We start from the raw sequence: 24585 nt of genomic DNA, 5'->3' as shown, positions 1-24585 counted from the left end.
AGAAAAAAAAAGCTTTTGATGTTAACTGTAATATTTTGGAGTGTAATCCCTATGTTACAGTGCATAGATGCCTTAGAGGTACCTAGGAGCTGCACTTACAGAGCAGCTGCTGAAGTAACAAAACAAAAACATGTAGGTGTTTCTGGTAATGAGATATGTGCGTAAATAGGAACAACTGTATTTTAACAGTATTAATATGGAAATGCAGGGAAAAGCAATTAAAATTCAATTAAACTCCATCAAAGAGAAAAATCACAATAAATCAAAAGCAACATATGCAACCGACTCAAAGGTAGGGATTTGCAGATGAGAAACAAATCCGAAAAGTGTTCACTTACTCCATTTGACGTCTTTTAATCTGTTCTTCACCTGCACACAAGACAAGGACAACATCTGGAACTTCAAAATGCATTTTTTTCAGGTATTTTGTCTCATAAAGTACTTCCAGGAGCATTGGATCTAAGTTTACAAATAATTCCTTCACGTAGTAGTACAAGGGGAAAAAAAGAAATAGAAAATAAGATCAGTTTGGTAGTTACATGTAGTGTGATATAACTGGATCATATAAAAAGATGTACATGACCGAAGAAGATTTTTTAAATGGATACCCACGTTTCTACGCAGATCCTCAACCTCCTCTACAAATATACAGGTTTCCCAGTGTTAATCAACCAATGTCTTACTCTGATTTCAATTCCTTGTGACACCTTCACTGTGCCTTAAACACTTGGCTCTAGTGACTTCCCAAGTTTAATTCTAGTTCTGCAGCTACATTCTGTGGAAGCTAATTTGCCTTTTTATCTCACTTTCTCCAACTAGGGGAAGATATTGTGAAGGTTAATCTCTATGTTTTTGGGGGCACTAAATGTAATTAAGTTGCTAAATAAATTTGAAAACTAGGTTCTAGTTGTCCATTATGGAATCATTAGTACAAAAAATGCCACATTTGTATCATAATTTCTGTGCACTACAGCAGAAAAAATAACCTGTGAAGTACGAATGGTAAGATTTTCTGTCTCAGCAATCAGTTTTGAAAGCAAATTAATGAATTATTGCAATATATCCAACACAGTGATATTGATCACTACAGAAAAGACCACGATGTAATAAAAACTTCCTTCCTTGACTAAAGTTTTGGTTAGCACAGAAAATAAACCAGGAAACAATATCTTAAAAGATGTAGATAAGTTAATAGTAGATATGTATTTCCTAGCTACTGCCTCTGTTATATATACCCTGAATAAGGCAGAAGCCTTATGAAGAAGAGACATGATTAAACAACAAGGAAAAAATATTCCAATATTCCAATTCAAGTCGTTCATTTTTTAACCCTTTTAAGGTTATTTTAATGCCTTCTTGCCTATCTATAATATTATTAAAGTAGCATTTGTAATATTAAATCATGTAACAGTAATACAAAGAATAAATCATATTTACCTTAGTTTCTGGGTGCCTGGCAAGTAAGGAAGCACACAGAGCATTTCTAGCTTGGTCAGCAAATCTACACCAAGCCTTATAATAAATAAGTTCGAATTCCAAAAGAACTGCAGCCATTTTATTGTAGTTCTTAACAACCTTTTTCATTTCCAGTGTCTGCAATTTATGGGAAAAATAAAAAGCATATATCACTTAAACAATTTAATGAGTTTAACATAGGAGAAAGTCCCTCCACTAGGCTTTCTCTCTCCAGTCCTAGGAAAACGAAACAAAAAACTTTAAATTATGCTATTTTAGAGACAAGGTAGGACACAGGAACATAGCAATATATTTAGGAATTCAATTATTAAAAAGTATTCAACTGCTCTAACAAGCATAGCTCTTTTCCTGATTTTTCCTCCCAGTCTTGTTCATTAGACAAACTCTGTTACCATGGCCTATACAAGGTATTGATGGCCCGTTGAGAAAGCTATACAAATTATATTCTTTCATGAACTGTGGCTAGTGTTTGAGGCCCTCTTCAATACAGAGCACATCAGACAGAAGGCTCTAAGCTTAGGTACACAGCCAACAGTGCTACTACCACAATTAACATGAGTCAAATCCCAGAAGGGACAGAAGCACTGGTCTGAGTCATCAGCCTCATGTTTCGAGGGAAGCCACTGTCTTGAGCCATAGAATAATAATGCTGCAAAAAGGAATTCAAAACCTGGAGCAAATGCTAACACCTATCCCTCCTGTCGGATGAGCTTGGATACAAGCTTCTAGAAAAGTGAGTGCAGGAGTATAAAAATAAATCATGTGTTTGTTAATAACATCCTTGAAAGCTTAGCATAAAGGCTCCTCTGCTAATTTCCAACCTTCAAAAGTGTGGTTTTCTTTTTAAGGAATGTCATTGGATGGTCAATTTTTCTGAATAACTGCTGAGCCCACATAATCTTCCCTGTTACCTAAAACACAGAAAATCGGAGGTTATATTTTCATTAACTTAAAAACAGTCAAGAAGTAAAGTAATTTTTCTCTCTCATTTCTTTCATTCTTACTGGTGGTATATTACGTGGTATAGGTGGATTTTCCTTTTCCTTCTGGTAGAGTTCTTGAATAAACTCCAAGTCTTGGCTGTACTGCTGAAGGACAATGGTATACTTCTCATTAAGATCAATATTATTTTCTCCTATTTGCTCAAGCTTCATCAGAAGTACCAGCATCTGTTCAGTCTAAAAAGGAAAATGGAGAACTTACTGCAAAGATGTTAACAGTTCAGAAAGCCATTGTTCATAAACTATTTTATTAATTTAGAAAATGCTATGTAAATTTGTAAAAATAAACTTAAAAATATAGGGGAAAGAGGGAACATAAGCCTGGCACCAAGTAAGAATGAACATTATTTTCCAGCACTTCTGCAAGCAAATTTTAGAACATTTGTAATAGGCTTGATGTCCTCCAAAATTATCTCAGCCACCAGCACAGTACAAAACATCAGCAGCAATGAAGGAGTTCAGTAGGAGCTATGGGTACTCAGCCTTTCTAAGCACCAGAATAAGGGGCTTGCATTTGTAACATCACTTACATTTACAGTCTTCTCAAACCACGAATCCACAAATTCTTCTATGGATTCATACAATGCTGCAATTTGGTTCTTAAATTCAAGGTAATCTTTTTCAAACTAGAATAAGAGCAAAAGAAAAAAATCATCTATAGTGCTGCCTTCCCCTGTATAAAATCCTTTCCCTGTAGCTTTTGGGGAATTTGCTTTATCTGCCCAGTGCATTCAGCACTGAATTAAAAAGAACAGGAACAACATCATCAACGAAGGTATTTACATTCTAAGCAAAGCAAATAAATATAAGCAGTGTTAGGTTAAATGATTGAAATCTCATCTTCATGAACACAAAGGAGCACAGAGGAACACGAACAGGAGGAGGAAATCTTGTAATCTAAGCAGAGATAACAGAACACACTCACTAGCTACTCCCAGTACTGCCATAGGAGAGTACTCAGCTCACTGTCCAGGTATGAAAACCACCAAAGCTGAGCAAAGTGGCAGGCTCTCTAGAGCACCTTACAGACTAAAGGAGGTTATTACCAAATTTCACAGCTCCTAACTAGAAGTAATTTGGATATTCACCTGTAACAATTTTTTCTTAAAAGTCTTAAATACTGATGGCCTACAAAAAGATTTCAATGCAAACTTCCTCTCAAAGAGAGCACTTGGGAACACAGTCTATTTACATGTAAAGCCATACTGGTTTTTAACACCTCCAAATTCCAGTTAGCAGTAAATGCAGTCTTTCAGAAAAGAGCCATAGAGCAAGTAACACAGGCCAACATGACACATCAACAAACACAAGCCAGAGAAACACAAGCCATCAACCAGTTAGAAGAAAGCCAAAGGTACTTCAGACTTAAACATTTAAAGGAAAGTCAATGACAGTTGAAAGCTATAGTTCAGGAAGGCAGGAGAGTAAGTCAACATTTCTAGAATTACTTTTGTTAGACTATTAATCCTGCAAAATAAGCAGGCTATAGGTAAAAAAAAAAAAAAGCAGCTCAATTCCAGAATGTACAGAATGTATTAAAACATGAGACTGAAGCATTTGAAAAGCCACTTTAGTTTTTATCATTCTGTTCAGCACTGGGAGTGATATGATTCTCTTCTCCATCTAAAATGTGCAACTATGTCTATTTACTAACTTCACTATAATACTCCATTACTATTCCACTAAGTATTTTTAATAACACTAAGGAACTCTTACAATTAAACTGTATTTAATGTGTTGACATGCCTGAATTAGTTTTCACTATGCATCTCAAAACAATCAAGTTTAGGAAAACTTGTTAGTAGCATTACCCGTCACACAGAAAAATTTGAAATAAAACCCAAATCTACCCTAACACTTTTAAATTGTGTTAAAAGATATGAAAGTATTAGTATTATTGTTACAGCAAAATAATATATGCATTGTTACAATATTTAACATTTTTTGCATAGCTCCAGTGAGAAGCACAGAGTTAAGGGAGAGATTATCACACAAGTGCCAAATATATGTACCTCTTTTTTTCTGTGATCCAGAACATCATACTCTTTGGATTTGGTATTTGTAGCAATGCTCTGGTAAAGAGTAGTGATCTCTTCAATACCTTCTATTTTTATATGATGGAGCTCTAAAAGGCTTTCCATAATATTGCTCATATGTGAAATCTTCTCCAAACGTTTACAGAAGGCATCAAATTTTCCAAATATATAGTTTTCACTAAAATAACAAAGCAAGAGAGGAATTGTAATGCAAATCTCTTTGCAACAGATTTTTTCTATTTAATCCACATATATTCTACCAGAACTGCCATCAAGTTTCACACCAAAAAAACCCTCGTGCTCTAATAATTACAAACCAGGTAAAAATCATTTTAAACTAATGGACATAAACTAGAAAATGTTTAATCCTTATATATGTCAATTAAAAGCTTTACCACATTTCACAGGAGTTATTCTTTCAAGTAAGACGTTTACAGGAGATCAAAATGTGAACATATAACACTAAGAAATGCCTCATGCTTTAAGTACCAATATAGGTAAAACTCCCCTTGGCATTGTGATAGACAACCCAGCCCAAAGCTGACTAAATTCCCTTAGAGTGTTTTTACTTATATTCATGACTCAAATTTGTTGGTATTTCAGACCATACATATCCACTTGTATTAAATTAAAACATGCATAAATTCCCCTGAAGTCCTCTTGAATCAACAAGGGACTGGCAAAAACCTGTCACTAGTTTCTTCCTGAATAGAATAAAAAAAGCCTATGCAAGGTCATGTTCTGATTATAATAAACACTTGATTTTAATTGAGAATTTAGACTTTCTGTTAGTCAGCAGATAATATGCCACCTCATTTATAAATTGTATACACCAATATGATTCCATGTTAAAGTGAATTATTTACCTGAAATCAAATTGCCTGTCATTTGGATTTTCCTTTAGCTCTTTCCTAATTTTCTGAAAGGATGTTTGGTACTGTTCTTTGAGGGAAATGCATTGTTGTATCCTTTTTAGCAATTCTTGCCTGAGGAAGAAAGCACAGAAGACAGAGAATCATCCTAAGGGTGTCTACAAAAGAATATTAAAAAAAATAAAACATTTCAGTCAGATATGCAACTTTGCAAAATAAAACCACAAAATTATACATTATGTGAAAAACATTCAAAGTATGATCTTTACATGAAAAGCTTTTGGCTTAAATCTGTTATCTAGATCGGATGTTTTTAGTTTAGGTTATGTTGTCATCAAACCACATAGTCCACAGCATAGTCCAGAAAGGATTTATACCAGCTTAATGCTGGCTATTGAATGCCTGCAGTTTGGTCATTTCTCATCTTCTGCATTGAATACTGCTGATAGGTTTTCCTTTGCTTGTTTCTTTGGTATTTTTCTAAGGAGACTGTGAAAGTATTTTTCCGGACTACAGTAAGCTTGAGGAAAGCTTTGTTTCTTTAAAAAGATACACCAGGAAGAACTTAGTTACATCTTATACACTCATCCCTCAGATACATTTGTTCTGCCAGTGACATCAGCATTCACCACCCAATGGATAACTTTCATACAAACACCTCTGTGCTTCAATTCATGCTGAATGAAGCACTTGGACAAGTAGCCATAGAGCAGCTAACTCATCCCTTCTTTGAAATGCTGCCTTTATTTCTCCTGGCAGTGATGCCTACAAAAAATTCAAGTCATCAACAACTGTGCTGAAAACACTGTCAGTCCAGCTGACCAACACTGCATGATTGCTGCTTTTTCTCCACCCCTCTTTCTTCCCACCGTTTCACTATTCAATTCCTACATTTCAGATTGCAAGCTCTGCGTACGTTTTAGATTGCAAGCTCCTTGGAGCAAACTTTTGGTTCATTTTCTGTATAGTGCCTAACATTTTCTGAAAACCATAGACTACTGTTATACTAACAGCTGTACTAAGAACAATAGAAAAGAAGAAAAAAACTAGTCTTAGGTATGTCTAACGAGCAAACTTACAGTAAATCTAGCTTTTTTAATTTAAGATGCTTCATCAGCACCATTTATACTCCACATACAGCATTCTCCCCAGAATACTCAGAAAATACAAGGCTGAGTCCCATCTTATCACCCACATACCTTGCTCCAGAGTACAACTGAGTTGTGATTCTGGTCCTGATATATATTGTCCCCTTACTCAAACTGACTTTCCTGTCCACTAACAGCAAAATATAAATCTTAGATGGAAGTTTGTCAGTCTGTCCTTGTAGCTTTTTAATGAAGAACATTAGCTCACAGTTCTTAAGAGTGTTTTGTCCATGGGGACAATATATCAAGTGCTGTATACGAGTATACATTACATGGTTTTCAATAACAGGCTTTTTTCACAACACATAGTAAATTTGTTCTTGCAGAGTACTTAATTCTACACCAAATTAGTAGTTACAAGCTTACAGTCAACATGGGAATCAGTGCCTGGTAGGAGGACAAAGGGCAACTTAAATTTACCTATTAATAATTTTGATGACTAATCTGTAATTTTACTTCTAGTGTCAACAAAAGAAGATGAAATTAAAATTCTATCACCTGTCCAGATCCCAGATTTTTGAAACACCTTCACATAGATACATCTTGCATGTGTTAATCATTTGATTCGTGATTTTAAGAAAAAGAGACGTCATGTGCTCTGATGTGTTGTAGTAGGATGATGTACAGTAAATCATAGAGATGGTATTCATTAAACTGGGTATATGTTCCATCATTGTTACCTACAACAGGAAAAAATGGGAAAGCCAGCAATTCGAATTTCCTGAAAATTAACACAGTCAAAAATATGACCACTCTAGGAATATGTTTGTCAGCGGATAAACATCTTTCTGATTGTAACACATTGCTCCTGAAGATATCTCATTATGAACTGGACCATCCAATTCATTTGCGGGGACTTACCACACTATGACCAAGAGAAAAAGGTGGGAAAAGCATAGTGAATAAATGAATAGTTCTTTTTGCAGAGTGGGATTTTCCAGAGGAAAAACAGCAGCTGTAGTTTTTTTGGCCATGGCCTCCAGTATATGAAGGTGCTGTAGCCTGCTTTGCAGATGAACATACTACCTGAGGAAAAGAAGTCATACACTGCTACAAAAGAGTTGGCCTGCTGAGAGAGGCCAACTGAGAGGCCTGCTGAGAGAAGGACAAGAAAAAAGTTGGCCTTTGCTCATTTTGCCTATATCTGTACAGAAGAGAAATCCAGAAGGGGGAGGAAAGACAACAATAATCTCACTCTTAGTGAGGATACTGAACTGTACAGTTTTCTCTCCCATAGGAAGATTTCACAGAAATGCATGCAAGCCAGATACACTGAGAACTCAGAACAAGAGACAGTGACTGATCTGGAAAAGGATAACAAAAATATGGTATCTAAAATTCGAATCCAATATGGCAGAAAGATTAATATTTGCAGAAGAAGAGCAGTGTAACATAGACAGTGGATTCAAAAGTACTCAAGCTTTGAAAATATTGTTTAGAAAAATTGTAATCAGATGGATCATGTGTCAATGTTCTGAAATGTGTAAACTTAGACAACTTTGCCTGGTGACTGTATCTTCAAAATTCATGTTCTCACTTAAAAAAATGAACTCTGAGACCCACATGGTTATGAAAATAAATTTTATCAATCAGGATGACAGTGCTACGTGCAAAAGAAACAGCTTTAGCCTGTAAAATAAGTGGAAGCCAGCCAATTTCAGCTCAAGATCACTTTATGACATTTGCAATAAAACAATCTCAAATAACTTCTAACTGAAGCATGCAGACAGGAAGAGGTACTCTATGTAAGGCCCAAGCTCACAAAGGCAATTCAGCTCATTATCAGGCTTGGAAAAACACAATCTTATGCTTAGTTTTTTCATGCCCTTCAATTGTCTTCTGGAATGACAACTACTTTCTACACACACACAAAAAAAAATATTATCTCTGGCTACTTCAAAATCTGTAAGCTCAATTCACTAATGCCTAAGAAGTTAAGCTGTCCACTAATCACTAAGAATGAGATAAATATTGACAGAAGTATCTTTTTTAAACAGCAAAAGCCCTTCCCTTCTTTTCCTAATTTTATATTAAATGCCTTTAGAGTACTACTTACAGGTGAAGCATTGGCAAGTGGACCAAAAAATTTATCCAATGTATATAAATATCTCACATTGTCTTTAGCTTCATTGGCAGCAATTGTTATACTACCATCCTGAAGGGAGGGGAAATAAAAAAAAGAAATACAATTATTACTGTGAAAATTTTCTGAACAGGTTCTTGCTCTTTTACGGTGCATACTATCACAAGATTGTAATTCCATCTTGCAAGCTTTTTCACACAGGAGTGCTTTCAATTATGTCATTTATTTTTTACATAAGAAATAACTGCTTTTACATGCAGAAATTGGTAAGATATTCCCGGCAATCAGCAACATTTTGGATGAGGTTTAAAGGAAGTCCTTACTCAGGCCCCCAAAGCTTTTCCTTCCTCATGGAAGTACATTAGTGTGGTTTTGATAATCCAACTTAAATTGTAGAATTGTTTCAGCATGGTACCCGTTCTACAGAATTTAGACAAGACCCCTGAAATGTACCAGAGTTTCCCAACATTTTTTAATAAACACTTGTTAGGGAAAATGAGTTCACACTAATGCATGTATCTTTCTGTTCATGTCAGGTGGAACTACTCAGTACTTAGGGGGGTATTTGTATGAAGAAAGAAATCCAATTCATCATCCTTGGGTTGTACTTGCTCTGTACAGACACTTTGATCCAAATACCATTTATCAAATAAGTCAGCAAATATGGTAAGCAAATAAAACAAAAACTCAGTAAGGTAGCACTGTTTTCCTGGTCTGTTTTCAAAACAGTAGAATACTTTCTTATGTGCTAGAAGATCTGCATTCCGGTGTTTGGGGGTGGAGGTGGGTGAGTGTTTGATTGACTGTACGTGGTCTACAGCTTATTTTTTCTGACTTGCCTACAGTTTTGACTGATAAGTTTACATTACAGCTATCCACTTATCTGAAGTAGCAGTTATGCTACAAAAAGTCAGCTGTCAATAATTCTAAACACAATATGATGAACACATTTCAGACACCTCTACAGTTGGCCTGCTCAGGGTTCAGTTGGTGAGAGACAAAAAGATGTTGTATTGCTGCATTGCTTTACTTCTGCACAACCATTCCACCTATTATGTTAATGAAAGACACATTACAAAAGCACTGACTTCTTTTCAAGTTATCTATTTAACTTCAGAATCATTGATGTTATATGTTCCAACAAATGGATATTTACCACAGTACAAAACCAGCATAAACACTCAAAGCTATTTTTAGCATTGTGTTCAGTTCTGTGTGTATTACAAATACAGTACTGTAATAATTTAAAACTTAAATTAGAAAGTAGTAATTACCAGTTCTTTCCACTGCTTTAATGTCTTTGATCTTGCTGCCTGAAGAATACTTATAATTTTCTTTACTCTTGAACTCTTGATCTCATCTAAAAGGCTTTGAAGAAAGAAACACATACAATACTCACTTTGGAATGAAAGTTTACATTTATTTTTAAAAATATGTTTTTTTCCCCAAGACTCTGTGAGAAATAATGCAGAGATTTGACCTGTTAAATGACGACATTCTTGTCTTCCAGTGTTCCAGTTCTGCAGATGGACCAACGTCATCAGCTTCTCTTCTTATTTGTTCACTCTCGACTAAAACTTGTCTGATCTGTTTGGTCCAAATCCTGATCACTTCTTCAAGTCTCTCAGTGACTTCTGTGTTACTGCCTTCAAAATCATAGAATGGGACAGTCTTATAAGCACCAGGAAATAAACACAGAATTTTAAGCTACAGATGTGAAACGTTCTTGCAAAACATAATCTAAGACTATGTAAACTGAGTATATTCGAATCACTGACCAACAACAGGAAAGGATTAAGACTGTAACAACAAGAAGCACACATAAAACTCGTATCTATCTACTCTGCTACTATTGCATATCCTTTACAGTGGAAACAGTTAAAAATACAGGGAGTTCATATAAAAAACAAAATGCAGCAATATGGTTTGAGGAGAATCATGTTTCATAGGTCCAAGAAATGCATTAACTATGTGTATATTTTTCTGCTTGCATTTCATAAGCAAGGGCTTACTTCATATTTCTCTCTTTCTGCCACTGCAGTCTATTCCACACTAAAAGCATCCCATAACAGACGCAATTATTAACAGCCACAAAAACCCACTAGATTTTTAAGTCAGCATATCTTTTAGACTGCCCTAGCAGCTGCAAGACTCCAGTTCACTTGGTGCATTACATTTACGACTAATGGAGCTTGTGCTACTTAATGGATCTAAAGAACTTGTCCAGCTATACAACATTATTATCTAATCTTAAGGTCAGTAATTCTGTGGAAGCTCTCATGACATAGGCTAATGTAGGGATGAGAAGGACTGCAAAGCATTGACTGGTTTGGCATTATTTCACTCTGAAAATATTGATACAACATGGTGGAAAGCTATTGTTGAAAGAGATATAACTACTCTTTTTCTTACATAAACATATATGTATATACAAATTTTTTTATAAATACATCTGTTTTTATTCACAGAGTCAGACTTGATATTGGATAGGGTATTTCCAGTATTAAAGAAAGTGAACAGTACACAAACTAGTAGATGGTTTCACTCAGCAACTACTTGGTCAGCAAACTAGGAGGGGCAAAGGCAGCTGCTTACATGATATATGAAGCTATTACCTAATTCTTTAATAACTACGAATTAAAGGATGGGCAAATGATTGATGATTTTATGATTATGTAGTCAGAAACCCGGCAAGAGTAAGCAGAAAAATGTATACAGCTCAGGGAAGATGAATTAATTCTTCAAAGTAAATTTTTACTAATGACATAACATTTATTTTATAAACAGTACCACTGTGTTTGCTTTGGTGTATGAATTACTCACCTGCAGTTATGTAGTCAGATGGGTTCTGTAAGTTGCTGACATAAATATCAATATCCACTTTTGTGAGCTGAATTTTATCTTCTATATTCTGTCTTGATGATGACAAAGTACCCACAAATTTATCCACTGTATACAGAAAGTCTCGTATCTGGCTGTTCTTCAAGCCTTCTTTCACAGCTCCCCAGTTCTGATTATTTTATGATTTATGAATAAAAAAAATGAAAATGAGGATCACACTTTCTTTTGTTTTTTGACCACAAAAGGTATTTTTCATTAGAAAGGTATTTCTTATTCATGGCAGTATATAAAGATTTATCATCATGCCATTTAAAATACACTCATCTTTATAGTGTGCCTTGATTTAATTATTCTATTAGACAAGAAGAGACAAACTAGCAAAAGGCTCTAAGAAATAAAAATGTCTCCCTGCTCTCACTGACTTCATACCAAATTGTATTTTTTAGCTTGATTTTTCTCCTTCCGAACAGAGAAAACAGATTCTAATCTCTTTTCCTGCTCCTGGGTGCGAGAAAATGACGGCATACGGTAACAGCATAAAACATCATCATTCTCAACAGACACTGAGCTTCTTTACATGTCCCACCTCTGAACGTGTACTTCCAGAGGAAACTGAACCAACTGTGATGCTTTGTGAGTGCCACAGGATAAGGACAATGCAAAGAAGTTGGATATTCTGGCTGCAATACAGTGCTTGCTGTCCACAGTCTACAATAAAGTCATGGACTGATCCCTTGTTGCTGCCAGAAGGACTTGACACTTCTTTCAGTCTAGTTTTAATGAAGTCATCACAGTTTTACCTTAGTATGATTGCTATGTTATGCTCTCCTTTAACATAATAATTACAGTTGGTGCTATTGCTTGAAAATAAACAATAACTACATGAATTTCAAACACTTTTATACAAATTGCATAACTCCCCAAAAGGTCTGTATTAGACTTGTGACTTCTTGTATCCTCTATTCTACGTCCAACTATTGCACAAACAGAACTGCAGCAGCCACATGCCTTAATTCCACATATTCTTGAGAAAAAAAAAAAAAAAGACTAGTTTTTTGATTACCTGTTGGGATTTAAGTGCTGGTATCATGATCTGGGACAAGAAAAATTCCAGGCCCTGGAGGGTATTTCCATTAGGACAATCAAACATACCAAAATTCACCTCCTTCAGGAAGAAACAAAAATTAGCAGAGTGCATATAAACTTCTGCAGCATTACACCATTTGAGTGAAATTCAGATACATGGCAGACATATGGCAGTCCATAACTATATAGGTTCCATGAGGATATTGCCCCCCAGCTACCAAATTTGAATTAGACAGAAAATAAAATTCAACCAAATTCCAAGACTTGCTCTCGAGTCACCAGAAAAGTCAGTTCCAAACTGTAGCAACACTCCAGCAAAGAATTAAAATTAAACATATAACATCAATGTATTTATTAATTTTAACAGAACTATATGTCTATTTTTCTCATTTACAGGAATGGCTTCCATCTATCACAAACGCCTAAAAAAGGACAAAAAATGTATCGGGCAAGAAATGCCTCTCTTGGTTGCACAGTTCTCTCAAGTTCATTGTTAATGAGCTTATGCTTAGGAAGCACTCCTTTACTGAGAGGGCAAACAGTGGAACAGGCTTCCTAGAGAGGCAGGCAATGTCCCAAACCTATCTGAGTTTAAGATGCATTTGGACAATGCCATTAACAATATGCTTTAACTTTTGGTCAGCCCTGAAGTGGTCAGGCAGTTGGACTAGATGGTCATTGTAGGTCCCTTCCAACTGAAATATTCTATTTTATTCTATCCTATCTTGGTCTAGTTAATGTGAAGCAAGAAGCAGTAAATTGCTGAAGCTGGGGAAAGACAGTACTGATGGGTGGAGTTTTACTGCAGAACACAAAGCATAAATTAGAAGAAGCGAGGGACTGCCTCTTTTCCCAACACTATCCACTTATGGCTTCGTTGGCTTTTCTGTTACCAGCATTTTGCACACCGGTGTATACATCCTGAACACGGGCTGTGTGCTTTCTACTACCCCTACTGACTAGCCACTTTGGCTCTGGATATGCCTCTTTATCAGAGAGGGAGCCTCATTTAGAACTTCTGAACTGCACAAACATACACTGATTTTACCTTCATCATAATTGCTTCACTGATATGAGGAAAAGTGTACTAAGTTCTGCCCTGGAAACTTCTACTCCCAACTTTGACCTGTGCAAAGACAGTGATTCCAGAGTGTTTTAGAAAAGCCTCTACAAATGATTTTTTGTAGAGGCTTTTACACTCTTGGCCATCTTGGTCATTAATTTCACTAGTTTTTTCTTCCAAGTTCTCCACTGGCATGCAAAAGAACTGCATTTAAGACATTTAGTTATTATGTATGGGTGAAATACTATGTCCTAACAATACTACAGCATTATAATCCCACTAGAGTAGTGGGATTATAGTAGAGGGTAGAAAGCTTTTTCCCATAAAGTGGAGGAATTACAGATGACAATCAAGGCATCATTCTGCTTGAGAAGTGCTTATGAGGAAGACCAGGTTTCTTTGCATGTCTGAACATGTTCCCTGGGAAGCAATGCCCACAAGAAAGGTCTCCTAAACTACTTCCTCCTGCAAGAGGGTGGGCTAAGAAAATAGCAGAAGGAAGCAACAGAAGAGCAATGCAGAAATTAACTGACCTCTATTTTTCCCCGTCAGATGCTTTTGACAATGCTAATTTCTCCCACATGACAATGTTTACATTTGTTGCAGAGAAGGGGAGATGGGGAAAATTAAGACTTCTGGATCTTTATGACAAGGGCATTATACTAGCTAATCCATTTCTTTCCAATGGATGGTGAAGATTCAACTATTCTTGAAAAATAGCAGAAAAATGCATGTATTTCTAGGGGGTTCTCAGGCTCTCCTTCCAACTGCTCCTACACAGCTCTTCGGGACAAACCAAAATTTGTTTTACCTTCTATAGAACCTAAAAATATTGCCTCAAATAATGAATGAAGTTTGATGACGATACATGACAGTCCTTGTCAAAAGAGGGTGATCACAAGAGAACTGCAGAGAGAAGGCACCAAGGCAGGCAACTGAAGTGTTTGGACAACCATTATTTCTTTAATGTCTATTCTTAGATGTTAGCATCTGAATGATCTTCTGCAAATATTTCCCAACAACATGAGTATCTTTCAAAGTAAGAAAAGGCTGTTACAGCATATTTCTTATACAAAAGAAGCTATAAAGGGTTGAAAAACCTTCCATTAGTTACTTTCAAGTATCATCTTTATTTTAAAAGTCTAAAAGATACAGTTTAAGTGCAACATTTCCATAATTTAGGCTCATTACTTAAAATAAAATCTCCTGGTTTAGGTCTTTATTCCCTATCGTCATTAAAATTTATATTTTAATTACTAATTAATGATGAATTTTTATTAAAATCTTGTTTTTAATAATATTGCAGTATCTAATTTATAAATCATTAGAATTTTACTTTATCACACATACTTATTCACATGAAAAAGAACTTCTGTTAAACATAGAACTAGACATTTTCATGAAAGCATTCCCTACTTCTGACTCCAGTTGAGAGAAAAAAGGTCTGAGAAAATATTAAGTATACTGCAAACAGTGCATGATTTTGGACTGACCTGAGAGACATTTGATGCAGTTATAACTTCATCTGATGTCCTTAGGAAAAATGCACAAGTTCCTGTAAAGTTCTGTAAAAAGAACAAAATGCATACAGTTAAAAAGGATACATGAATACAGTAAAAGTAATTAAGTTGAAGCTTAAAGATGTGCTGAAAACAAAATTGTAAAATATTAATTAATTGTAAAATATTAATTACTCAAAGAGTGAACTGCTTGCAGGATGTTTTAAAATCTGCCCCTTTCAAATAAAATACTGGGTTTTCTCTGTCTGATATAAGAACATAAAAAATGCCCTTCTGGACAGACCTCTACTAAGAAAACGCAGTTCAGGGAGAGCTTGTGAGTTAGGTTGTTTCCTAGAGTCCATCCTTCTTGTATTCTCTGACAACCTGCAACTGTTGTATGAGAGCTGTTACATGACATATTCCTGTCTAATCATTTTAGAATCCATTTATGGATCTATCCATGAGACTGTCTAATCTCTTTCTGAATCTGCCAACATAAATTTACTGAAAAAAACCACAGATACCCTCAGCTTTCAAACATTTAAAGTTCTTTTCATAAATACTTAGACCACAGATTTATTTAATTTTTTAAAAAGGGAACTTAAAAAAAGGGAAACTTGCTAAAACATTCCATCCAAATACCTTTCAACATGTATTTTCATTGTTTTGATGGACTGAAGTAATATAGAAGTTCCAAATCAGTACTTGAACGGTGCTTATTTTTAATCTATTAGACCTAATAATAACTCAACTGTAATGAATCTGAAAAGCCATTCCAGTTGGTCCAACTGGCAGAGGAATGAACATCACATTTCCCTGAAAGCAAGAGAGAATTCTTCAGCTATGTCTTTTCGAACATTACAATGCTAACATAAGCTCCTTGGGGCCAGTAAAAAAAAAAACAAACCAAAACCCAAACATCACTATGTCTTATTCAAAGAAAATTGTATATGGAATACCCAATTTCCCCAAAAAGAGATGGAAAGAAAAAAATTAGTCAGAAGTCTTAATGGCTACTCTGAATATGCTGTTGAATAATGCTTAGACATTACAGTGAGGAGGTTGTTATAAGAATTTGAATGGAATAAAGGATTTACTACAGGTATTTTTGGAACAATTATTATATGCAAGGACATACAAAACCACTGAAGAACTGTACTTTTAAACTAGAAGTGCACAAGCACTGGAAAATACTTGACATGCAACTGTTAAAAAACAGTTAGGATCTGTGATTTTTAACCAGGGATTATTTGACCTGCTCTCCTCTCAGATAGTCATATCACTACTTCTTTACTGGTGAGTGCCAACTTCAGCTCAAGAAATGTTGGGAGATCCTGCATTATGAGAACAGAGACTATATCCTTAAATATCTATCCAAGAATTACAAAAAAATTGTATAACACCACACAACTGTTACGCTTTTTCAATATTTCTCTTTTTAAATGTCATCTAATCAATTTTTTCAACCATACCTCAGTGGAACCCATGGTAATAAACAACTTCTTCTGAGGCAAACTGTTCGTTGACGCATCTGAACTCAATGATGCATTTGACTTTTGCTAGCAAAATTATAGATAAGAGGTTAATAAAATAAAAATTCTATAATAAAAATACTTTATCCATTTGAATATAAAAAAGCTCATTCTGATTCACTTAGTAACTCCCAGATAGAAATCACAAGGTTGGCTTTCTCTGAAGAATAAGCATGAATCTCCCAGTCCCCAGTAAACAGTTTCATAGCCCCATTCTTTCAGGAAAAAAAAAATCAAATAAGAAGGGAGAAAAGTCTCAGAAAATATAATGAAATTAAATCTGAAGTGTTGCCTAGAGAAATTTCCTCTGTGAAAACCAACTGGTTATTTTGCAGAAAGAGTCATGTGCCTGGTCTGCAGCGCCATAATGTACTTGTGAGTGGGATTCACAAGCAATACTGTCAGCTAGATCCTGCCAACAATGCAAAGAAATTTAGCTTTCTGCCCATTTCTTTAACCATACATCACTGGAAAACTTTCTTTCTGAGAAGCTTTACTGTCACTGGTCCCTCTCCGTTGAGCTGTATCTACAACCTCTTCTCTTCGAAGCAAGAAAAAAGTTTAAACCTAATAAAGATCTGCTTCCCTCTAACTTTGTGTCATGCATTTTGGTAAAAAATCTGTTGAAACCTAGAAGAATGTGATAGAAAATTATGTGGAATAAGTCTGCAGGTATATTTCTCTTTAAAGTCGAAGAGAGCCTTATTCCAAAAAAGTCAAGTGTTCAGCTCCTGCTAGACTAAATGTGTGATGGATGATATACAGTGGTGGCTCCCCACTTCCACCCCAAATCAGCATTTGCTGAACCTTATGCACAGTTTCAAGTGAACATCATGCACCTAAGCTGGTGAAAAAATAGAGATGAGAAGCAGCAAAGAAAGGTGCTTTGATAAATCTTGGTACAAACATGCCTACTTGTCAGGCCAATGGTCTGCCCTGGCCCATATTTTGTCTCCAAGAATGGTCAAAAATGGATAAGAACAGGGTAAGCATGTATAATACTGCCCTTGAGTAATCTCCAATTCTCCAATATATTTGAAATCAAACTGTTCACTGAACAGTCAAATTAATGAGCTCTCTTCACTCATCAGAATGTGGTGGAAGATGCTAGAGATGGCATTCATACTTTCTATCAGAAACATTTATTTTTATGCTATGCTGCTTCTGAAACAGAATTCTCATTAAATAATTTTTTAATGAGTAAAAAGGTCAAAATAAAACAAAATTAAATGCAGCAATGAAATGTTTCATTTAATCCAGGTTGGACATTTATTTCTGGCTTGTCAGTTAAGGAAAACACTGCCAAGATTTTTAGTTTCATCTTGATTTAAGTCAGAGAACAACACATTTATCCTAGAAACGTGCACGCACATCCCAGTGAAATGAAAAACTGATTAAACTGTTTTGACAGCTGAGCTCATTCTGTGCTTTGCAAAGTCTCTAAGCAATTCCAGTAACACTCAAAAGTTCTTTTAATTTATCTAGGTAATAACGATTCTGTAATTCATTCTCGCATTTAGCTGATGATCAAGCATATTAATCAGATTTCCTCCTCAACTAGCCTAAAATACCACCACATGGTGAGTTAGCTCTCCCCTATCATGGCTCCTCAATGGCATAATCTGAAAGGACTGATGAAGGACTTCTGAAGTTCTGAAAGCCCACAACACTTGTGTTACACAATTGTCAAGGTCACTTGGCACCTTCTGATATCACACATTCAGTGGAAGCTGAACAAATTGTTTTGCTCTTTATGCAGAGGCTGCTGCTTCTCAAAACTTAGGGGGAGAAAAATACAGCTTGGGGACCACAACTGCCTTATTTCTCATCTTAGTTGTCCAAGCTTAAGATTATTTTCTGCAGAATGGGACAGACCTGAATATGAAGCCACCTTAATTTAGAAAGAAATTGCATCATTTTTCACTGTCTTGAATAACTGCTTTGTCCATTTTAGAATTGGTGCATTTCAAACCAAAAGAAGATGAAATAGTTCTTACATAGACAGCTCTCCCATTTCTATAATACTTATGCTAGCTAATCTAGTATTTTAAACTCTGAATACTGTGAACACTGTCTCAATTACCTTTATCACTTTTGAAGTCTGGATTTTTACTCTACTTGGCCGTTTTTAAGTTTTCTTTTGTGAAAACAAGAACAGTATCAAATTATGTCACAGAACAGGGCATCCTCCCATTTCCATGTAAGCCATGATGGATCTAAACAATGGATCTCATCTAAACAATGAGATCCAAGTTCTTTCCATATTGGCATGCATAGCAAAAAAAAATTTTGTTAAGATTTTCTGAATTTTGTAATAGTCAAGTGATTTATTTTTTTAAAAAATGCAACTTTGCCTTTGCAGAAGTAATAATGGAAACCTACCTGCAATATATCTTGGTAAAAGAAGAGCAACTTTTTAAGTCCACTAGGGACAAAGAATTGTTCTATAAGTTGAAACTAAAAAAAAAAAAAAAGATAAAATTGTAGTTAATTGTGAAGTAGTTTCAAAAGACTAAAAATTTTGGAAACATTTTTAGCAATAATAATTTAATTCATATTTACCTTGTCATCAGAAATAATAGCTTCCTCCACTTGCTGCTCACTCAAGTCTATCCCATCTGCTAATCTTGATATCAAATACTTGTGTCTTCCATCTATCTGAGCTCTTCTCTCTTCTTTGGTTACTTCGGCTTGCTTGGCTAATTCTTTTCTACTTTCACTGGAAAGTACTATGCTTTTCTTAACAGTTGTCTAGAAAATAAAAGTTTGTTATAGAGAGAGCATTTTTGCTCAGTTAAGGATTGTATTTTATATTGTTGATCTTTAAGCTGGTTTCATAAACTACTTCAAGCACGAACATAAAAAATTACATCTGAGGAATGCAGAGGGAAAAGAACATTGATAATTAACCTGTTAGGCCAAAATTACTTCTCACTATAAAGCTGCTACTATGGAAACTGCAGATCAGGACCTCAGAACCAGATGTGGATCCAGGCTAAGGTCACAATACAAATCTAGCACTATTAAGGCTCTAATTCAAATCTCAGCTTTGTGAATCCAGCTTCCAAACTGTTCTATGTCCATATTCCAGATTTGGTACCAGATCTATATACTGCCAGCATTTTAATATATAATATCAATTTGTTGCCCTAAAGGAAATAAATAAATAAAATACACTATAAAATCAGTCACCACATAAACAAATATGAGATTGATGATGAATGTGCAGGTCATACAAAGGTAGCAGCACAATGATAAAGAAGGAAATTAATGTAGAAAAAGGATTTTTCAAAACCTTCACATCAGTGTAAACAATACTGAAAATAGACATAGTGAGTAACATTTTTAAGTCAACAGAAAATCTTCAGAGGCTATATGAAAAACTAAAGATTTGGGTAAAAAAGTCACCACACTGATCATTTCCTGCTACACACAGCTCCCACTGACATGAGCATCTGGGGTCTGGAGATGTCTAAAGTGTGTCTGTACCTCACAATTTTCACTGTAGAAAAACAAAGATAAATTGTCACCTTACCAGTAGTCTAAACTAGGAATTGTAATGATTAATACTATTCTTGGATTAAAAAAACAAAATGGTGTCCAATGTCCACCTGTGCCTCCTACCATTTAGCCTTACCCCAGACTCTGAATGGATGTGTTACATTACTCGTCTCTACCTGCATTTCTTTGAGACCCGGAGAGACAAAGAACACCTGAATACCTGTAGTTGTTGGTCAGTACCCTTCTGGTGTCTCTAAAAGCTACATCTTTTCTGATTCACCATGTTAGTCCCAACTCATCTATGTCAGTCTTTTATCACCTCTGTTTTCTCTGTCAACAGCTGGATCTCTTATTTTGCATATGCCTTCTTTGCATATGCAATATGACCTTATTAAAGTATTCTTAAAAAATATTAACTTTCATCATGGCAAAGAAATGGCTATATCGGTGGATGATAGAAAAAAATACATCAAAGAAACCAAAATTCCAGTGACAGACATTGTAGCACAGAAATTCAGTGGCCTAACACCGTAGACACTTTTTAGTGGTTCACTGTTCTTTTTTTCTTGCAATTAACAGAGACCGAAGGAACCCAGCACACTTAAGTATTAGACCAAGCTTTTGTCAGTGAAGACTTCAAGAAAAATCTGTAAAGAAGAAAATTCAGCAGACAAAAAGTACCTGAGTCACCACCTATTTTAGAATTAAAACACTTGCCGGAAGAACAGCAGTCAAAGATGATTCTGCAACAGCAGATCCTAGCTCAGTGCTCCTTGTCTTCAGGTTCCCTCCACGTCTGTGGTACTTACTTTCTTTGTCTAGTGAAAAAAAATGGCAAGTACTAATATTCAGGTATATGCATAACAAATGCATTTACAAGATCTGCAATGTTGTGTCTTCATATCCGCTGGCTAATCTCTTCTAGTGTGGGGAAACGAGACAAGAAAGGAACATTAGAAAACATGCCTCAGCAGAAACCCTTAGAAGGCATTAGGTAGAAGAGATGTCATATGATGACCTAAATCTCAAGCTGAATTTCAAACAGTGCCAACAGATAGCAAAAGAGGTAAGAAAAAACAGTATAAGGTACTAGCTTGAAGAAATCAGTTCTGGAAAAAATAGAGACTGAAATACTCTCACTTTTCACACTTGCTATTGTCCCTCCTTCTCTGTTACTTCTTTCTATAAATTCTCATTGTGAGTCTCGTATTTCTGACAAACTTGCTACTTGCAGAGACTTGCAAGACAACTTGAGCTCATGCTATACCTGAAGAATAAAGATTGATGATATTTGCAATAAAAACAGGACACATATTTTTAGGGCATGAAGCTATCTTAGTGCGTGTAATTACGTTCTGATAATTGTTTAAGTCTCCTTAAGAGCTTTGGAAGCCCTTTAACTTATTTAATAAAAAAATTATTGCATGCTTTTGGGTTTTTTTCCTATAAATTAGGATTTGAATATTTTAAGTAATTTGAGGAACAAATAAGAGTATTTATGTTTTCCTAATACTAAGTACAATAACTTATCTCCAGTCAGCTGCCATTTCTCTTTTTAAAATTTTAATTACAAAGCATTCCTAAATATTGCTTTATCTCTCTTTAACAGAAATACTGTTTTAATTAGCTTCAAAAAGATGATTATTTGAAAGCACTGAACAATGCTATTTGTAATTTCTACATCTTGCTTTCAGTCCATTTTATTTCTCCAAATATGATATTTATGTCCCATCATTAGCAGCAAATAGGATCATCGGTGGAGCATCCAGTAATGCTAAGGAGCAGCTCACTAATGAATTACTGTTTAATCTGTTCTAAATATATGATAAAACTGAAATTCTGATTTCCTTATAAATTTTCTTACAAATTGTATCTCTTTTCCCCTGATTATAATGTATTATTCACAGAATCATAGAATGGTTGAAATTGGAAGGGATTCCTAGAAGTCTAGTCCAGTCTCCCCTGCTCAAGCAGGGTTACTTACAGCCACTTGCCCAGGACCATTTCCATATGACTTGTGAATATCTCCAAGGATGGAGACCCCCTAACTTCCCTGGGCAACCTGTGCCAGTACTCGGTCACCCTCACAATGCAAACGTGTTTCCTGATGCTCAGAGAGAACCTTCTGTGTTTCAGTTTATGCCACTGCCTCTGATGCTGCCACTGGACACCACTGCAGAGAGCTTGACTCCCTTTTCCTTACACCCTCCCTTCAGGTATTTATATGCATAGAAAAGATACCCCTCAGATCCAGCTCCATCAGCCTTTTGTCACTGAAGAGGTGCTCCAGTGTCTTCATCATCTTCATGGCCTTCACTGGACTCTCTCCAGTATATCCATGTCTCTCTTGTACTGGGGAGCCTAAAACTGGACACTGTACTCCAGGTGAGGCCTTACCATTGCTGAGTGGAGAGAATGGATCACCCCCTTTAACCTGGTGGTAATACTCCTCATCCAGCCCATGGCATTATCAGCCTTCTTTGCCACAAGGCCCCATTGCCAGCTCACGTTCAACTTGGGTGTCCACAAAGACCCTCAGGTTCTTTCCTGTCAATCTCTTCTCCAGGTGTTCAGCCCTCAACTTGTAATGTTGCATGGGCTTGTTCACCCCCAGGCGCAGGAATTTTCACTTCCTCTTGTTGAACTGCCTAAGGTTCCTCTCAGCCCTTCTCTTCAGCCTCTGGAGGTCCCTCTGGAGGGCAGCACAACCCTCACGTGTATCGGCCATCCCTCCCATTTATGTGCCATCACTACCCTTGCTGAGGTTACCCTCTGCCCCATCATCCAGATCATGAATGAAAATGTTGAACAGGACTGGACCCGTATTGACCCCTGGGGTTCACCACTACCTTCTGGGCTCCCGATGGACTTTGTGCTGCTGATCACCACCCTCTGAGCTTGTCCATTCAATCAGTTTTCAATCCACCTCACTTTTTGCTCAGCCAGCCCACACTTCAACAGTTTCTATTGGAGGATCTTACAGGAGTGAAGGAGAAATTTAAATTTTAACCTCTCAGCAACAGTAATTTGTCATCCAGGAATGATCTGGCATGAAGAACAAAAGGGCCCAAGTGAAGGAGGTGTTAAGATGGCTGGAAGCAGGAATGCCAGAGGCAGAACAACTCCCAGTAAGGGAGTATAGTTTCCCCTGGTAATGAGATAAGAAACAGCCACATCATTGTCTTGTAGCCATCCTGGAATGCCAGGCTGAGAGTCTACCTTTGGGCAGCAGAGTTGTTGCTGGGGGATGGACCCAAGGCTGGTCTGAGGTGCTCCATACTGATGCCAAGTGTATGTAAGTGTATACAAAGAATTGCTTCATCAAGCATCTTTGCAGACTTCTTAGAGAATTGGTTATGGTGTTGACTGTCCAATGCATTGTTTATTAATTTTTATATATATTTCAGCACAGTGTTTAATCCACTTCAAGAGGCACAATAAAAATTTCCCAACAGGAGAATGTCAAAAGCATAGACCCATTTGTTTATTTACATGTACATATTTATTTATTTATGAAGCTGCAATCTGCACGTTGCAGTCCCTACACTGGCCCATTCAGAACAGTACATACCCACCCAGCTACTTAATAATTGGTTTTTCATTTTGTTCCTGGATTTCTTTTCCATACAAAGCCAACATGAAGTACTTATTATTTTCTCCCTTACCTTTTTTTATAGCAATGAGAGGTGGACAGAGATCAATATGAGGTTTGGAAGAAAGCTGCATTCCTCTCAGTTGTTCTGATTCCTGCTGTGCAGAGTGACCAGGAGAGGAACTAGGCTCGACTCTTCCCCCTAACTCGGTCTCACCTCCCACAGTCTCCTCCATCTGCACCGCCACACAACAATCAACCTAAAATCAACAAAAAATGGCTGGACAATGTAATATCCTATTAACCACACCTTCAGTATTTTTATCCCTGTTACAGCATCAGTATCAGACTAGCGAGGAAGGGAAAAAACAATTCTCTACTTGTGGTCACTGATTTAAAAAGAGAAGATCTAAGCAGATTTCAAAATGATAAAAGCTCCTCTAAGGTTGCCTGTCACCAAAACTTTATTTCTAATTGCATAACTATAATTTCCCTCCAATTAAGCTGCTGCAGGTGGGAACTCACGTGTTGGGGCGACAGGTTAAGCTTCTTCTTAGACGGCAGCTGCAGGTCTGGCTGCGAAGTGCTCGGCACAAAGTGTCGACTGAGGCACTTGATTAGTGTCAAGCAGGTTTTAAAGCCTGCGGTCTGCCTGGGCGCTTGGCATTGCTGGCAGCTGCTATGGCAACCCCTACACAAACCCAGCTAACAACCCAGTCCCCAGGAGGCACCTCGTGACGTCCATATTTCCCACTGGATCCAACAATCCAGTGCTAATTTCATAACTACTTGTCTTTTAAAAAGCACCATATTTTTCTCTTACATATAAATTAAATCCTAAGCAGGCAGCTT

General features: G+C 36.3%; 1 protein-coding gene across 7 annotated transcripts in view; it reads right to left on the bottom strand.

Annotated features, from left to right (window-relative positions):
* Positions 1 to 24365, bottom strand: part of LOC135416153 (dynein axonemal heavy chain 5-like) — a 156573-nt gene extending 132208 nt beyond the window's left edge. For 3 of the 7 annotated variants that reach the window (XM_064658962.1, XM_064658985.1, XM_064658977.1), the window contains exons 1-20: positions 24259 to 24359; positions 23807 to 23993; positions 20859 to 20959; positions 19203 to 19391; positions 19023 to 19097; positions 16581 to 16667; positions 15100 to 15171; positions 12521 to 12622; positions 11440 to 11626; positions 10097 to 10262; positions 9891 to 10014; positions 8590 to 8688; positions 7032 to 7213; positions 5380 to 5499; positions 4490 to 4691; positions 3008 to 3103; positions 2481 to 2654; positions 2298 to 2387; positions 1438 to 1593; positions 339 to 478 (exon numbers count right to left, since the gene is read on the bottom strand). In XM_064658962.1, the coding sequence (XP_064515032.1) occupies positions 339 to 478; positions 1438 to 1593; positions 2298 to 2387; positions 2481 to 2654; positions 3008 to 3103; positions 4490 to 4691; positions 5380 to 5499; positions 7032 to 7213; positions 8590 to 8688; positions 9891 to 10014; positions 10097 to 10262; positions 11440 to 11626; positions 12521 to 12622; positions 15100 to 15171; positions 16581 to 16667; positions 19023 to 19097; positions 19203 to 19391; positions 20859 to 20959; positions 23807 to 23969 (2525 nt within the window). In that variant the 5' untranslated portion in view covers positions 23970 to 23993; positions 24259 to 24359. Of the gene's footprint in view, positions 1 to 338; positions 479 to 1437; positions 1594 to 2297; positions 2388 to 2480; positions 2655 to 3007; positions 3104 to 4489; positions 4692 to 5379; positions 5500 to 7031; positions 7214 to 8589; positions 8689 to 9890; positions 10015 to 10096; positions 10263 to 11439; positions 11627 to 12520; positions 12623 to 15099; positions 15172 to 16580; positions 16668 to 19022; positions 19098 to 19202; positions 19392 to 20858; positions 20960 to 23806; positions 23994 to 24258 lie in introns of all 7 variants that reach the window. The other 4 variants (XM_064659005.1, XM_064659014.1, XM_064658972.1 and 1 more) reach the window with 3 other exon arrangements.
* Positions 24366 to 24585: the final 220 nt, after the last annotated feature.

Source organism: Pseudopipra pipra, chromosome 1, assembly GCF_036250125.1.
Source record: "Pseudopipra pipra isolate bDixPip1 chromosome 1, bDixPip1.hap1, whole genome shotgun sequence".
In the NCBI taxonomy this organism is placed as follows: Eukaryota; Metazoa; Chordata; class Aves; order Passeriformes; family Pipridae; genus Pseudopipra; species Pseudopipra pipra.
Note: the sequence above shows the minus strand (reverse complement) of the source record. Positions and strands in the feature narration are given on the sequence as shown.